This window comes from Coturnix japonica, chromosome 4 (genome assembly GCF_054131305.1).
Source record: "Coturnix japonica strain WE chromosome 4, WE-NBRP24, whole genome shotgun sequence".
NCBI classification, from domain to species: domain Eukaryota; kingdom Metazoa; phylum Chordata; class Aves; order Galliformes; family Phasianidae; genus Coturnix; species Coturnix japonica.
In genome coordinates this window covers 82,850,751-82,866,553 of record NC_140666.1, presented here as the reverse complement: position 1 = coordinate 82,866,553, position 15,803 = coordinate 82,850,751, and the positions used below count along the sequence as shown (strand labels likewise).

Sequence of the window (15,803 nt, the reverse complement as noted above, 5' to 3'; positions counted from 1 at the left end):
TAAAGCCGCTGTATTGTATTTATAAATCTACTCCTGGCTACATTAACATGGGCAAGTTGTAGAGCTCCTTCTTTGTTCTTTTTTATCTGAACTGAAATGTATGCGTATTGGAATGACTGAAAGGCAATTTTTATAGTGTTTGCTTTCTGAAAAGTTATTTTTGAGTTCATTTGTTGATTTTGAGTCCCTTTGTTCTGATACACAATTGAATGTCTGTTTGTTGCTCTGTATGTAAACGAAATGCATGTGCAAAATTCTGAGATGCTTATTTTAAGTTGACTCTACAGTCAGGTAACTATAGGGGTAATCTATCAAACCTCTTCTAGATGTGTTTGGTACTTGTTTCTGTACATTGAATATAAAGGAGGAGTGGGCCGTACCTGGGCAGAAACAATTTTAAGATGCCTGGGAAAGGGCAGAATATTCATTTTACTGTGAAATTCAGTGGTATCACAATGGTGTGCTAAACCAGAGGTTAACTGAATAGTGGGTAAAATGATGAGATCTTGGTAAAGATGTGATGTGACACAGTATAAAAACACTGGGCTGTGCAGCAGGAGACTTAGATCCTCTTCTTAGCTTTGCCATTAAATTACTTTGTCATTTTGGACAGCCACTTTATTTGCATTTGCTGCCGCTTTATCGTTAGTAAAATGTCAACTGTGATGCCCATTCTTTTCAAGCTTTTGAATGCTGTGTTAATTCTCTTGCAGTAGTTTTTGTTAGGAGCCACTGATACCTGAATAGTAAGGGGAACAGTGGGTACTAAAAAAAGAATGAAATATCATTGAGAATAAAAATGTCTTTTTTTCCTTTTTTCTTTAGAGCTTCGTCAGATGAAGGACTGATACTGTGAGACATGGCAAAACCTCGGACTAATTAAAAGTTTTCCTGCTTCAGGAAAAAAAACCCAACAACATGTATAGACCCGGGGAGACGGTCAAACGTCGACTCAATATGCACGCCCCTCCTCGAATAAGGAGTGTGGAAGTTGCTAGAGGAAGAGCAGGTTATGGGTTTACTCTTTCTGGACAAGCTCCTTGTATTCTTAGTTGTGTTATGAAAGGAAGCCCTGCGGATTATGTTGGACTTAAAGCAGGAGATCAGATATTTGCCATTAATGAAATTAATGTGAAAAAGGCATCTCATGAAGATGTAGTGAAACTTATAGGGAAATGTTCTGGAGTCCTCCACATGGTCATTGCTGAAGGGATTAGTCATATAGATTCGTGTTCAAGCGATGAAGAAGTTGGCTTTTATGATGGAAAGGGATGGCTGAAGCCCAAACCTGACTCTAAAGCTCTAGGTATAAACAGAGCAGAGAAAGTTGTTGAAGAAATGCAGTCTGGTGGCATTTTCAACATGATCTTTGAAAGTCCTAATCTCTGTGCTGGTAACTCTGATAATTCTGCTCCAAAACAGAGGTCGTTTTCGGATTCTGCTGCTATTAAATTTGAAACTGGTAATGAAAGTCTAAGCAATCCAAACCTACTTTCAAAGGACGAAATATCAAAAGTCATGAATGATGACTCGGTTTTTAGAGTTGGATTGGAGAGTGCAGAAGACTTTGGATTAGATGCAAGCATATTGAACGTTGCCATGATTGTAGGTTACCTAGGCTCAATCGAACTTCCTTCAACAACCTCGAATTTGGAAAACGAGAGCCTGCAGGCTATTCGTGGATGCATGAGACGTCTTCGGGCAGAACAGAAAATCCATTCATTAGTGATGATGAAGATTATGCATGACTGTATTCAGCTGTGCAGTGACAAATCAGGTGTAGTGGCAGAATATCCTGCAGAGAAACTGGCATTCAGCGCTGTTTGCCCAGATGACAGAAGATTCTTTGGACTGGTTACAATGCAGACAAATGATGATGCAAGCTTGGCTCAGGAAGATGAAGGGGTTCTGAGGACATCTTGCCATGTTTTTATGGTGGATCCTGAATTATTTCATCATAAAATTCACCAGGGTATAGCAAGACGTTTTGGACTGGAATGTACAGCGGATCCAGACACAAATGGCTGTCTAGAGTTTCCAACATCATCTTTGCCTGTTCTTCAGTTTATTTCTGTCCTGTATAGGGATATGGGGGAACTGATTGAGGGAATGCGTGCAAGGGCTTTTCTTGATGGTGATGCAGATGTTCATCAGAATAATAGTACAAGCAGCAATAGTGACAGTGGAATTGGAAACTTTAATCAGGAAGAAAAAAATAATAGAGTCCTTGTGGTTGATTTAGGGAGCAATCCAAGTAAACATATTCCTAGCAGTATATGGGAAAATCCAGTCGGAAGGGGACAGAATCAGTCTGCTGCACATTGGAATGGCTTCTGTCACGAACAAGAAGGAAACATTCCTTTGGAAGTGATTCAGAACGATAAGTCTCAAAGTCTAAACAAGCACTTAAGTCCTTCTGCTCGTATTGAAGTTCCACTGGTTTCCTCTCGAAATTCAGTGCCCCCGTCAAAGAAAAGCACCGCAGGCGTAGGCAATCAGAGGTGGTTGCCTGTGCATGTTTTACAAGAGTGGCAGCATGGAAATGCTAGTGACCAGGAGTCTTACACTGATTCTACGGATGGCTGGTCAAGTGTTAACTGTGGTACTCTTCCCCCTCCAATGAGTAAGATTCCAGCTGACAGATACAGAGTTGATGGCAGCTTTGGTCAGCCGCAGTTAAAATCTCATAAGAATGAATGGTCTAAGAAGATGTTTTGCATGCAAAACAAGTTTGGCCTTCCACACAGTGTTAGGAAGTCTAAAGAAGATAAAAAGGTAAGGAAGTTTTGGTATCGGCTCCTAGAAAAACCCCATAAAACCACCCCAACCCAACCAACCTTATTTTAACTCCATGATATCTGCATGTTAAAATTTACATGTGTAGTGTTAGCATTTCAGATGAAGAAAATGTGGATTATTAACATTGACAGCATTTCATATGAAGAAAACCTCTTTCTCTGCAGAGGTTTTTCATATTCCTGCATAATGGAGTGCAGCTCTGGAATTGTACTTCTGCTGGAAATGTCTGTCAGAGCTTTCTCACACTGCTTCTTGTCTTCATTGTTTCCAAATGCTGTAGTGGCACTGCAATGAAAGGAGACATGACATTCTAGCAACTGCAGTTCTTTCTGACCTCCAGCAGCAAAAGAATGGAAACAGTCTGGATCTTCAGTCTGGTTCCTTCTTTTTAGAAGGCTGGCCTGCAAATGTCATTATTTCATTGAGATCTGTTTTTATACATTTGTAGTCGAATCATTAGTCAAAAAACATGTTAGAAACTGGTAACTTGAATGAAATAAGACAATTTTATTATCATAAAAATTAATTCCAGCTAATCTCTCATCAGAAGCAGAGTTAAACCTACATTAAAGGATAGCTGTTAATCTTAGTGGCCTTTGTTAGGTCACAAATCTAATATACTGTCAGTAAGCTGTGGTTCAGATTTTATTCCAAATTACTCCTTCGTCTGCTTCTTTTGTTACCATGGGGTTTCTGTAAACCAAAGCAAGAAGAATTAAAACGAAATGTATGGAAGGAATATCCAGTATTGTTATATACTGTTCCCTTTGTCTCATACACGTTTTCCTGTTGAGGGAAATAATCTCAGGGAGTCTTTATTGGTAACTGGGATTCCTGTAAAGTGGAGATCATTGTGTTTTACTAAAAGAATCAGTGACAAAGAATTATATTTAAAACCACAGAAAACCCAAACCTCATGCTCCAAATGAGCCTTCAGGAAGCACTGTACTTTCATATACATACATTTATATGTACTTTCTACTCAGGGATATGATTTAGTGTAGGGTTTTTAAGAGTTAGGGTACTGGTTAGGCTGCGGTTGGACTTGATGATCTTCAGGGTCTTTTCCAACCTGGGTAATTCTATGATTCTATGATAATTGATTTAAGTCTTCATCACACTACCCCAGTCTACTTCTGGAAAAAAAAGTTCACCTGGATTAAAATATGCAGCTGTTTCTTACTGTATAATGTGAATGGCTGTAGGTTGTTTCAAACCTCTACAGACTGAATCTTTGTGTTGTTGTAACACTCAGGGACAGATACTTTGGTGCCTAGGATACAAAATACCTGTTGTCCCATTCTGTTTGTTACCGTGAAGACCACACAGTCTGTGATCTGCTTGCCAAGAGCTTTGCTGTTACACCAGGGAAAAGGCTTCGTTCCTTGAAGCCCCTGGTCTGGGTGAGCTGAGGATTTTCGGTTTGAAAATTTCACGCTTGATGAGCAAAGATGTTCTATATGTGTTTGAACAGTAGTGATACACCTATTGTATCACTCACATCAACATATAGCACAATATATATTACAACGCAAAACATTACAATTACTCTTCCCTTTCCCTTTTAAGTGCATTTGCTAATAAAATAAGTATCCTGTTGTCTGATTAAATGTCTCTTTTGACATTATTAGTATGTTCCTACATGGCTTTAGCTTTTATTCTTTTCATTAAGGCTTTTCTGTGTTTTTGATTTCTTTTTTTTCTTCCCAGTTCTATTGAAGGCTGTTGGAACAGATGAGGAATGCTCATGAAAGTCTTGAAATCATTTGCAAGTATAAGTTGCAAGCTCTTAGCATTATTCAGAGTAATTCATAGAGATGAAGTAATACTGTGTTTTCCTTTTATATCTTTAATGGAAATAGTCGGGGGATTTCATATTATGGGTGAACATACCTCTGTACTTCTGTAGGTACTGTGGAAATAGGGAAAGCCCCTAGTTTTGTATATTAGAGCACTAATTTGCTTCCACAATTGAGTGAGATTCAGAAATTCAGACTTTCTTTCTTGCTTTGTGTGGAGAGAACAATGCGCTTTCCATAACATTGTCTAAATGGGTTGCTTAGATGCTGTACTGTAGGAAACTCCTGGGTTTACTGTGACTTCTTAAAGGGTAAGGACTGATCTTTTATAGCGTGCTCAGACACCTTCCAGTCATGGAATAAAGTATATAAACAGTCCACCTTGGATTCTATCCATATTTTTACAGCTTAGTGGCTGAATCTAATCTGATTTTGACGTTTAATTTGTCAGAGCAGCCCTTAAATTTCTTCTTTATTATTTTTGCCTTGTCTATGGCATTAATATTGAAGAGTAATATATCCTTCAATTGGGAATGTGTGGAAATCACTAGAGGGAGAAAAGGTTACCAAAGCTTGAGTTTTTGAGCTGAACTGTGCACATCCTTGTTACACGCTGTGTTCCTTGGAGCTTTCATTACATGCTCTTATTACACACTGGGGAAAGGACACAAGTGCTTGGATGTAATTCTGATCTTAGAAGAGCTGCTGTGCAGCTAAACGCTGATGGTCATGGCATGTAATGCAGCAAAATGTGCTTTACTGTACAGTGCTGGTGGGAATGAGAAGGGCATAAACTCCTGATTTTATAGCTGTACCTGCAGAATATTTGTGAACTGTACAAAGCACAAGTGTAGATGTGAGAAAGCTCCATATGTCAACTTTACACTTGCAGATCTGGATGTGAGAAGTGCCTCTTTTGGGTAGGAAATATATATGGCATTTTAGATTTGTTTTTTCAGCTTCATTTTCCCTTTAGTGTTGTAGTTAATTATTGATGTTTTTTTTTTTTCACTTTATGAATTAGAATTGAAACTAATTTTGTAGTAATTGGCAAAATCACATTTTTTACATTGCTCTTCTTTGTATTGCCACTAAGCATTTTAAATTTTAATATAAGTATAAGAAGTTGAAAGCAATTAAAATTCTCTAATTTGATTATGTGATATTAAATAGATTGGGTTTTTCTTTTTTCTTTTGCTTTAAAATGTTATTGGAAGAATTATTCTTTTTGAACCTGTATACATTCACAATGGCTGTATTTTGTTCTTTTGATCCTTATTATATGGGGGAGAGGAGAAATGTGAGTTAATCTGGGAAATACTGGTTCTATTCTAACTTATATTTACTGAAAGGTGTATCTGGTCCCATGCACTCGTACAGTTGCTTCCTGCACTGATCTCCATGTTTCCTGAGTTCCTGAAAAGTTTCACTTGAACAGTTTTCTACTGAAGCATCTAATGAGACTTTTTAGGAGGCTCTCCTTGATGCTTAGTTGAAAACAAGGAGTGGGAGGCAATGAGTCTCAGCATGACTAAGGAAGACTTCTGGTAGCAAAAAGCTTCTGAATTGCTGCAAGACTGATACTGGATAGGGGTGTGTGGTTTAATGAGGTCTCTGAGACTAGCAGATGGTTTCAGTGGGAATAGAGTAATTCCTGCTCTTTTGTTCGTTAGTCCTTTGCTGTTGCCTTGTTATTTCCACCTTCAGCAACCCGCCTACCGAGCCTTTTGCATAATTTTGGGTTACACAAAAGCAAAGAACCGTAAGAAATATGAAAACATCAGGGGATGTTAGGATTGGCAACGGACTTGAGGAATTGCTGAACAAGGAAGCATTCTTTTCCCTCTAAACTAAATTAATCTAATACATTTGATTTCGTTCAGCTCTCACTCTCTGATTTCGGGCTAGGGCCTGGCCAAAAATATGTCCAACCGTCCCTGTTTTATATTATTTCTTACAGGGAAAATAGGCATTTTTCTACTGGAGAGCTTTCTAACAGTCAGATTAGACTCTGAGTTTTCTTTCCACAAGGACAGTAACCTAAGTGCTGACCTAGTTTGTTTTCATATTGTGGAGGCATTCGTAACATTTCAGATCACAGGTGATCACAGAACTTAACTGGTATTTGGGTATAAGTTCTGTTCCAAGTGAGTATGGCAATCCTACTGCAGCACTTTAGAATGTTGAGTAGCACTTCTTAGATACCTTCTGCTTGCATTTGTTACAAGACTTACCTTGATTACAGTATAGTTTGTGCTTATGAAGAGAATGAATTTGTGAATGGATGGCATCTGTAGATCATAGGGAAGTAAAAAATAGACAAACTCATTGTGTGACGCTCACTGAACAATATTAAAATTCTTTTTTTTTTTTGAACCATTTGTCAACTGCTTTGTGACCTTCATGATTTCAGTTACTGAAAATACTGCAAAAGTTTAGAAGACAGATAAATGGCACTGGGGGGGGGGGGAGGGTGGTTTCCTAAATCCTATTTGCTTGTTAGTATATATATTCTGGGTTACTTGTATATACATGTTTTGATCAGAAGTTTAACTGTAACTACTTTAGAGCTGGTCTTTGTTTTCAAAGCAAGTAGTATTTAAAAAGTCTCTTTGTTAAGAATGGATTTCTCTTTTTGATGAAAATTTTTAATTTGCTTCAAATGCAAGAACTGCAGTTTTTATTGTTGGTAACTGGGTGGTGAACCAACTGAAGGGCGGATATTTTAGATGCAGAGACAATGTTGGCAAAGCTGTGTGGGTCCCATATTTGTTTTTTTGTTGTATAATTACATGTTTTTTTTTTCTCTTTCCTCTACAATTCTGTTTGCTCACTAGTTTAAATTGTTCTGTCCCAGCTGTTTATAAAGCAGAATTAATGGCAGCTGGATTGCTATTCTTGTGCAGTACAATTTAATGTTAACATTTGGAATTGCAGGCTTTGATCTGATTTGAGATGTACTTCTGTACCTTAAAGAGAACACAACTGAAATCCCAAGCACCAAGCTGGACCGCAGGATGTGCTAATGCAAATTACTCTGCAAAGAGTATTTTGCTTGAGAAAATGAGAAGCAATTAAATGTTTAGGCATTTCATACAGATTTTCATATGCATCATAATCATTCAAAATAATGACTTAAAAATGGTCACCTACCTTTAGGATCCTTACGAATATATAAAAATCTGAAATAATGCTTTTCCTTTAAAAGGAAATAATAAAAAATTCTGGAGAATAATTACATTAAGAGCAGTGTTAATTTTGTGGAAATCTCATTTCAAATGGAGGGACATTAAGATATCTAAGTAATACTGAGCTAGTATTGAGTTCCCAAGCCACAGGAGAAGGCAGCAACGTGAGAAACAATAAGAAAATAAGTGGAGAAAAATAATTAGCACAGAATTAATTGAAAATGATGGAAAAAAGGGCTCTACTTTGAATTCTATACATGGAAGTTTTCAGTTGTAGGAAGACAGACCCTGGTTCCTTTCAGCTGAAAAGATATAAAGGAAAGAAGAAAGGGAACCGTGAGATAACAATTCTTCATAGAATCCATAAGATTCACCTGAAGGGTTTGAATAGAAACATGAAGAAATTCAGCTTCAAGGGAAAGGCTTCAAAATTCATTCCATCATTAAAATAGCCATTAAGGCATCAATAAATTTGCAAAGATGGTACTGGATAAAGATATTCTGCATCATCAAGCCAAATTCAGACTAGGTAGTCGCGTTATCGTTCCTTCCATGCATGTAGCATATGTACCCTTGACAAAAATGTTTGCAATACAATTTCTGCAGGAAAATTGTTCCGGGACATAGCTGTCATGGTGTTAGAAACTTCTGTTTATTCTCCAGACTGAAGCCAGTGGTATCCTGGGGTGTATTAGAAAGAGAGTGGCCAGCAAGTCAAGGGAGGTGATCCCCAGCGGTCCCTTCCAGCACACAGAAGATGTGATTCAGTAATAAGGTTTCGTGTAACTGTAGTGTACATTTTCTTATCTCTGTTGTAAATACATTGTATAATACCTCTTCAGCTATTATTTACCTTTTTCCTAGCCATATGGCATTGATGGTTAGTATTTGTTTTCTAATCAGTCGGTAAGAACATCCATATATATGAAATGAGATGCTCAATATTGAGGTCACCCACAATCAGAAAAGTGGAAGCTTAGGGATGCCAGAGTATGACAGAGCAAAGTAAAGCCTCTACAGAGCAGGATTTGAGACTGATATTGAGAACAGAATAATATTTCTATCAGCTTCGTTTTTCTTTTATTCCCCCAAAACTTTCAGTTTTATTTGATAGCTTTGCACCAACTGTTAAGGGATTACTTTGTCGTCTGTGTTTCCCATCACTTTTTAGAAGGGTCTAAGTAAGGAACTCTCCTCCTGAAGTCATAAAACTGCATGTTTTTGTAAAGATGAACTCCTGCTTCAGCCTGACCCTTCTGCTGCTTAATATCTGAGAGTCAACTTGGCATGTTTTGAATATCCGCAGAAGTTTCAAATTATGTGATCTCCGTGCATCTGGGTTTTGCACTAAAATGCTTATTATGCACTTTACCATACAAAGTCAAAGAGTCAAATCTAAAAGCAGGGAGAGTTTTAAAAAGCTTCAATAGCTGGAAAGAGGAGTTGGACTGATCCAAATGAGATGATTTAATAGGGGCTGTAATTAAGCTTTGTGACACACAGAATGTAGTAAATGCTGTATTAGCTGAGCTCCTTAAACTCAGACCTTTGTAGTGATGGTGTCCTTTTTTCTTTCACAGTAAAATCAATGAGTGTCTGTGTCCTCCCTTTGTTTTGTGCTCTCCAGAGGTACTTAATGAAGCTGTTGGAGGATGCGCATGATCCTTTCCTGGTACTTACCTGAAGCAGTCAGGACAGAGGATATTACACAGAATCACAGAATGACCCGGGTTGGAAGGGACCTCAAGGATCATGTAATTCCAACCCCCCTGCCTAGCAGGGCCACCAAACATACACCTTAGGATATTCTGCCTGTTCCACCTGAACAGAAGGAGAAAACTATTTCTATCTAAATAATCACTTATCAGTGACTGTATCTTTGTTTTATAGCTTGTAAACTTTTTCATTACATGAAATTACATTATGATTTTTTCTTTTTTACATAAACATTTTTGAAAATGATTTCACTTTCCTATATGTGAGTCTCGTGAGATAAACGTTTGTCGTGAAACATGCATTGAATGCATTTGAAAACATCCTTCTCAAGAAGTAGGTTGACGATTGCTCTTGATAGAGCAACTGTTCTTCTAATGTGTTAAGTCAGTTCCTCTTATAGATAGAACATCCCTCTCTTCCTGCTCTTCCACAAAATATCCGAACTCTGTGTCCTATAAGATACATCCCTTTAGTTTCTCCTCCAGGTCACAAATTACAGCGTGTTGTCTTTTAAATGATTCAATTGGCAAGATCTTATAACTGGCATTAGCCTTCACAGTTTTTCTTTCTCCTTTTTTCCACTTTCTGGATTCCTGCTCTGAGCTCTCTATGTGCTGTTGCACTGAATTGTGAATTACCATTTCAGCTCCTTCTACCCAGGAGCTGCTGCTGTCAATTCCTGCTGCTTCCCTTCTGCTCCTCCTAGCTTTAAAACTGAGGTATTGCAGGACAGGATTCTCTTATTTCTATACAGATATTTGGGTGAGAAGTCAATATACGCAGAGAGACACAAAGGCCATGTAGTATGAAAATGAAAATTTCAAGTTGTTTGTATGACAGTTTGTTAAAAAGTTATAATATTTGCTAATTGCATTTGGTACAATAAGAGTGTGATACTGGTCGTTCTGTAGCTGGGATTTTCTTTAAGCTAACTGAAACTGTTTTCTGAAAGTGTTTGGTTTCGCTGCATCCTGAATCATTGATAAGGTTTCATCAACTTGCTTCTGTGCGCTCCCACTCGGATCATGGTATCACGCTGAAAACCAAGGTTTCACGTTGCATCTCTTCAGTGCTTCCAACTCTGACAACTCCTCTGCTTCACAGTCTGGAGTTGGCAGGGTGCAGCATCAGTTGCACTGACACAACTGGCTATGGATCTACCTAGCAAACAGGTTTACATCCCTTCATACGTTACAGGGTTTCATTCCTTTCATTTCATGAGTGGTCAGAGCTACAGACACTGTTTTGATTTTTTGAAGATTCGTTTAATCCTTATTAATATTTGCTTTAAGATTGCAGTAAAGATTTTTAGAATGATGATAATTTCTTCATGGAAAATTGACTGCAAAATTTCCACTGATCAGTCACTGCACCAGCAATCTCCCTTTGAGTAAATACCGTGAATTTCTTTAGCTGAGTTTGTTAATACACTCTAGTTGCAAAGTCTGTTCTTTTTTCAAGTCATTGATTTATTTCCAGCTCTTCAGAGTGCTACGAAACACATTTGCCAAAATGCTGCTGCTGTTCACATAAGCTTCATGATTTCTTATAATGCAGATATGTGTGGCAAGCAGCTTTAAAAGAAATGATCTGCGGAAGGAGTTATACCTTCACAGTCTGAAAGAAATCAGGAAAGCATGGAAATGGAGATGTCTGAAATGCAGTACCAGGAAATGAAATATTCTGTGAACAGTAGCCTTTGCTTCTTTAGCAACACCCTCCTTAATTTCTTAGATTATTAATTTGATCCTTCAGAGCAAAGGAGAGATTTGTCACAGCTGAAAACATTTTTCTAATTGCAATTACCATCTAAATGGGTTGAGGAAATCATTAGCTCAATGAATTTGTCTAGTTTCTAATCATTAAGCGCTGTGTTATTCTCAAGCTCTTTTTTTTCCTGCTCTTATCGTTTCTGTTCCATCAGTGAATTTTGTATAAAAATGTAAAAAAAAAAAATAAAATATAAAGAAGAATTTTGATGGAGCATAAATTTTCTGTCTTCTACTACTGCACAGTATAGAAGTGTTTTTGCCCACTGTCCCTTTTTCTCTTTGTTATTTATCTGAGCACAGCTGGGGAAGATGCATTTCCTTCTAAAATGGGTCATCTGCTGAGAGTTAATGTTATCTAGAATCTGCTTCTCGGTGGAATAGAATTAGCTTTGTCTTCAGGCAGTTTGTTCCTCTTCCTCTAATTTGTATTGTCACTGTTGCTAGTTATTTTTCTGTCTTTTCAGGCCGTATACCTTAATGTCACAGCACTGTACATTGCAATCCCTGCTATTTAAATACATGCTGTTACAAATACAGCTAGCAACTTCCTTGTCTTCAGTCTTCAACACTCAGTTGATTGTGTTAGCAAAAGCCATCTTAGCTCTTCACATTGCACTTCTAAATGTTCTCTTAAAAATGTTAGGAGCTAATCTCCAGTTGCCAGCTTTCCAGTTTTCCTTGGCAGAAGCTGCCCTGTTTCTTTTCAGCCAATAAAACGCCTTACAGAATCAGAAATAAGGAGGGAAAGAGATTTCACATAAAAGTGAATCACTCCTCATTGTGAATGAAGAAGCTGGAGATGAATCCTGCTGCATACTTCAGATTTCTGTATACTGTGTTATGTGTTGCCATTTCTATGGGCTTTTAAGCTGCCCGTTGTGACTAGTGGTGACTCTCGGAGATCTGTTGCTAAAGGATAGTATTAACTCTGTAGAAGGAATTAAACAGACTTTTACTGTTGGATTGCTGAGTTTTTTGCACTAAGGAGGTGGTAGAACATTTCTCAGTCCGCTTCACTACTTCATGGAGTGGTGGTTGGTGTGAGACTAGAAGTGTGAAATTCATGATCTTTTGGTTGACATATAGATATTCAGGCACAGGATTGAAGGGATACCAACGTATTTCAGGACTGAGGGCACGGAAAGTAGCCCAAAGGAAGAAACAAATGGAAACATATACCTTAGCAAGTCCTGCAAAGCTTCCAGTAAGCAGCTCTAAAAGCACTAATAAATGTTTTTTAAGCTAATTGTGATGAAGAAAGATGCTGAAATGAAACGGAAGAAAAATTACTCAGAATTAAACTCCTTTATTTTCTACAGTGAAAGAGAACATAGAAAGAGAACAAGGACTTTTTCCCACCCTGAATGTTACTGTGAAAAATATCCAAAATTTCAGGCTCATAATCACAAGTTTTTATAATGCAGTGAGTTTATGTACATCTGCTTAGCACCACTCACTGACTGTGTGCCGACTGCTAAGCTGAGGCTTAAATTTTCCATTTGGCATAAACTAGAAATGTATAGGCTGAGTTGGTGCAATTTATCTGACTTTTGGTGACTTTTTAAGGAGAAGGAGAATGACTGTGGGGGAACCATTCAACTGTTAGATGTAATTGTTGCAGCACCAGTTCTAGTCATCAGAGTGAGGTAATTTCTTTCCTCTAAACAAAAGGTTAATGTACTTCCTGCACTGTGCACTGTGTGATTTAAAAAGCTGGATTTTACCAAAATGGCAAAGTAGCGAAACTATTTAAAATAAAATAAGAAATATATATTTATTGTGGAGAAAGATTACAACAGAAGCTGTGTGAGATGGCTTCTAGGATTTTAATTTTCAATGGAGAAGACAAATGCTTGTAAGAATCTTCTAGTCAAGCAATGAGGAGCTATGCTTATTTGGCTTTTAGTTAAGCTCTATCTACTAATACTTATATGAAACCTAGTAGTTACTAATACTTACATGTAGCATGTAAGTGCTGTAAGCACTGTAGCAACGTGACTCATATTAATGCAGTAAGATAATGCTGAATATTCATATCTGACTTGAGTCTGGAAAAGTAATTTAATGATTTTAATGATTTTAGTTAACCTGTTAGTGGTCTGTACATTTGTCTTCTTGGAGTTCTGTACCTATCGATGCCATCCAGCTGGACAAAAGTAGGATTGTTTGAGACACGGATGCTGCCACTGTTATCAATAAAGTACTGAAATGAAAGGAGTAGAAAGATGATGCATGTTTTCTGTTTTGTTTAGGGTGCCAAATTCGGACGTCCGATGGGATTAAATCAGGCTCCTCCGCAGCGTTCCTCTGTTCGGAGATCATTTGGGCGATCAAAGCGGTTCAGTATTACTCGTTCACTGGATGACCTGGAGGTAATTGACTTTCACTTAAAACTTTGAAATGAGTCCTGGAGGGGAGTATGGAGTAATTAATTTGGTAACAAATGAAGATAAGTAGCAATACCTGTAGTGTAATAAAGTTACTAATGACAGTATGACATTTGTGTGAGGGAAATGCAGATTTCAGGTATTAACCTGAATTTCTGAGTTCTCTTTAATAGTGTCCTAGCAGTAGCTGTTTTTTTTTTTCTGTGTGAAATTTTGACTTTATTTTATCCATCACAGCTGGTCATACTGATCAAAACAATGGTTTTAAGTCATTAATGTTAACAATGAGGTGAAAAAAACCCTCATATTCATCACATTATTTATTTATTTATTTATCATTTAGCTGATATTCGTTGCATTGAGAAAATTTGGGGGGGATTAAATTTGTTGTGAGGGTTGTGTTTGAAGAACAGGCTCTTTACATAACTCCCTAAGCAATACAGCTTTGAGAGTATGGAACAATTCTTGTTTGAAAAAGGCAAAAATAAGTTTTTCCTCCTTGTATGTCAGCAGTAGGAAAAGGGAGTACGTAATCACCTTGGTGCTTGTGATTGATATGGTGATTTTGGGTCTTTTTGAGTGTGGTATAGTAACACTGTTCCACATCTGGTATATAACCTCAGCTGATACATGGGCCTCAGTGGCCTCACTTCACTAATTTTGGTTGAAGCAGAGAATGAAAAGCCCCCTGTATTAGAACAGCTGCTCCTGCTCTGCTGTGTGTCCCCCTCAAGCTGAGGGAATATGGATGGCTTCGTTATCTCTTCTAGAGTGCTTCTTCCTGAAATCCCTACCCATGGTTCAGGCTCCCTTACTTCATTATCATCTTTCTGCGGAAGGCTTGTTGTTGGGCAGAAGCACAGATATGTGCAGAACTATTGGCAGAGGAACCATGAAATAACAGATTATACTGTTCATTGGTATGGGAAGGAATATGGCACACAGATTCCTCTAAATGGGAAGGAGGTGTATAAAAAGTGTTTGAGATGGGAGGAGGAAAGAAAGATATTTTGAGCTTCCTGTTGTGGCAAGATGTAGGAAGAAAGGCATTTCGCTAGTTCTGAACTAAAGGAGTGGAGAGCCTGGTGCACTGGATTTTTAAGGAACAGAATATATGGAAGGAGATTCTGATGTGCTTAGGGAATGCAGGTAGGATCTGTCATTCCTTATTCTTCAGGTGTTTTAAAGGAAAAGAATGTACCCTTTTTCCATCGTGACCTGTTTCTTGTCCGGAGCTTTTAAGTGTCTACCTTTTTGTTGTTGTTGTTATTGTTGTTTGTTTGTTTTTAACCAATTACAGAACATATTCATTTCTTTACACTCCTAACTTTTAATATAGTTAGTGCAAAGCTTTCTTTAATAAGCAGAGCAAGATCCTGTGGATAAAGCTGTTGGATGGCTGTCAAGGTGCATCTTTCTTCATCAAAAAATAGTGACTTTTCTAGATTAAAAAGCTTGCTGCTAGTTTTGACAGAATTTCTGGACGCAGTAAGAAAGAACCTTCTCAGAATATCTAAGAGTTCTAGTTACTCAGGTATGATAGATCGGAAGAAGAGGCTTCACACCATATTCTTCCATATTCAGATTGTTTGAGATTAACATGCACATTTCATATTCTGAAAGGGCCTTAAAGACTCGGGATATAATTTAATTTCTGTGATAGGAGCAGTTTTGCATTGCATAAATATTCATTAAAACAGGGACTTGGTGCTTACTGCCTGTTAATTTCAGAAAGATATCGCTTGCCTAAAAAGTTTGTTTTTCTCTCTTTGTGTCCCAGTTGGGATTAAATTAATTGAATATAATTGTATATAAATTAATTGAATAGCACTAACTGGAGGGACTGAGAAGACTGTGCTAGGCAGAGTCCTAATAACTAAAGCTGTTTCTTCAGCTGAGCTTCCTAGGCCAAGGTATGAATTGGAAAAGTAGAAACAATCTGCATTAAAAACTGCATTTAGATTAATACCTTTACTGCATGTAGCTCGGATCTGGACTGCTGTCAATTCCTTCTTTTTACTTTGAAACTTCATTTTGCCTCTGGATGCTGCAGAAGAATTTTGCTTTCATGTATTCTTGCCACTGGGAGAAATACCAGCCTGGAGAATAATTGCAGAAATTTCACATGTCAAAGTAAAATAG

At 37.7% G+C, this 15,803-nt stretch overlaps 1 protein-coding gene across 6 annotated transcripts in view; it reads left to right on the top strand.

The window, feature by feature from the left end:
* Positions 1-15,803, top strand: part of RGS12 (regulator of G protein signaling 12) — a 74,345-nt gene that overhangs the window by 3,875 nt on the left and 54,667 nt on the right. For 4 of the 6 annotated variants that reach the window (XM_085545759.1, XM_015862670.3, XM_032444113.2 and 1 more), the window contains exons 2-3: positions 826-2,775; positions 13,527-13,646. In XM_085545759.1, coding sequence (XP_085401885.1) covers positions 919-2,775; positions 13,527-13,646 — 1,977 coding nt within the window. In that variant the 5' untranslated portion in view covers positions 826-918. Of the gene's footprint in view, positions 1-825; positions 2,776-13,526; positions 13,647-14,563; positions 14,811-15,803 lie in introns of those variants that run through there. The other 2 variants (XM_032444116.2, XM_085545763.1) reach the window with 1 other exon arrangement.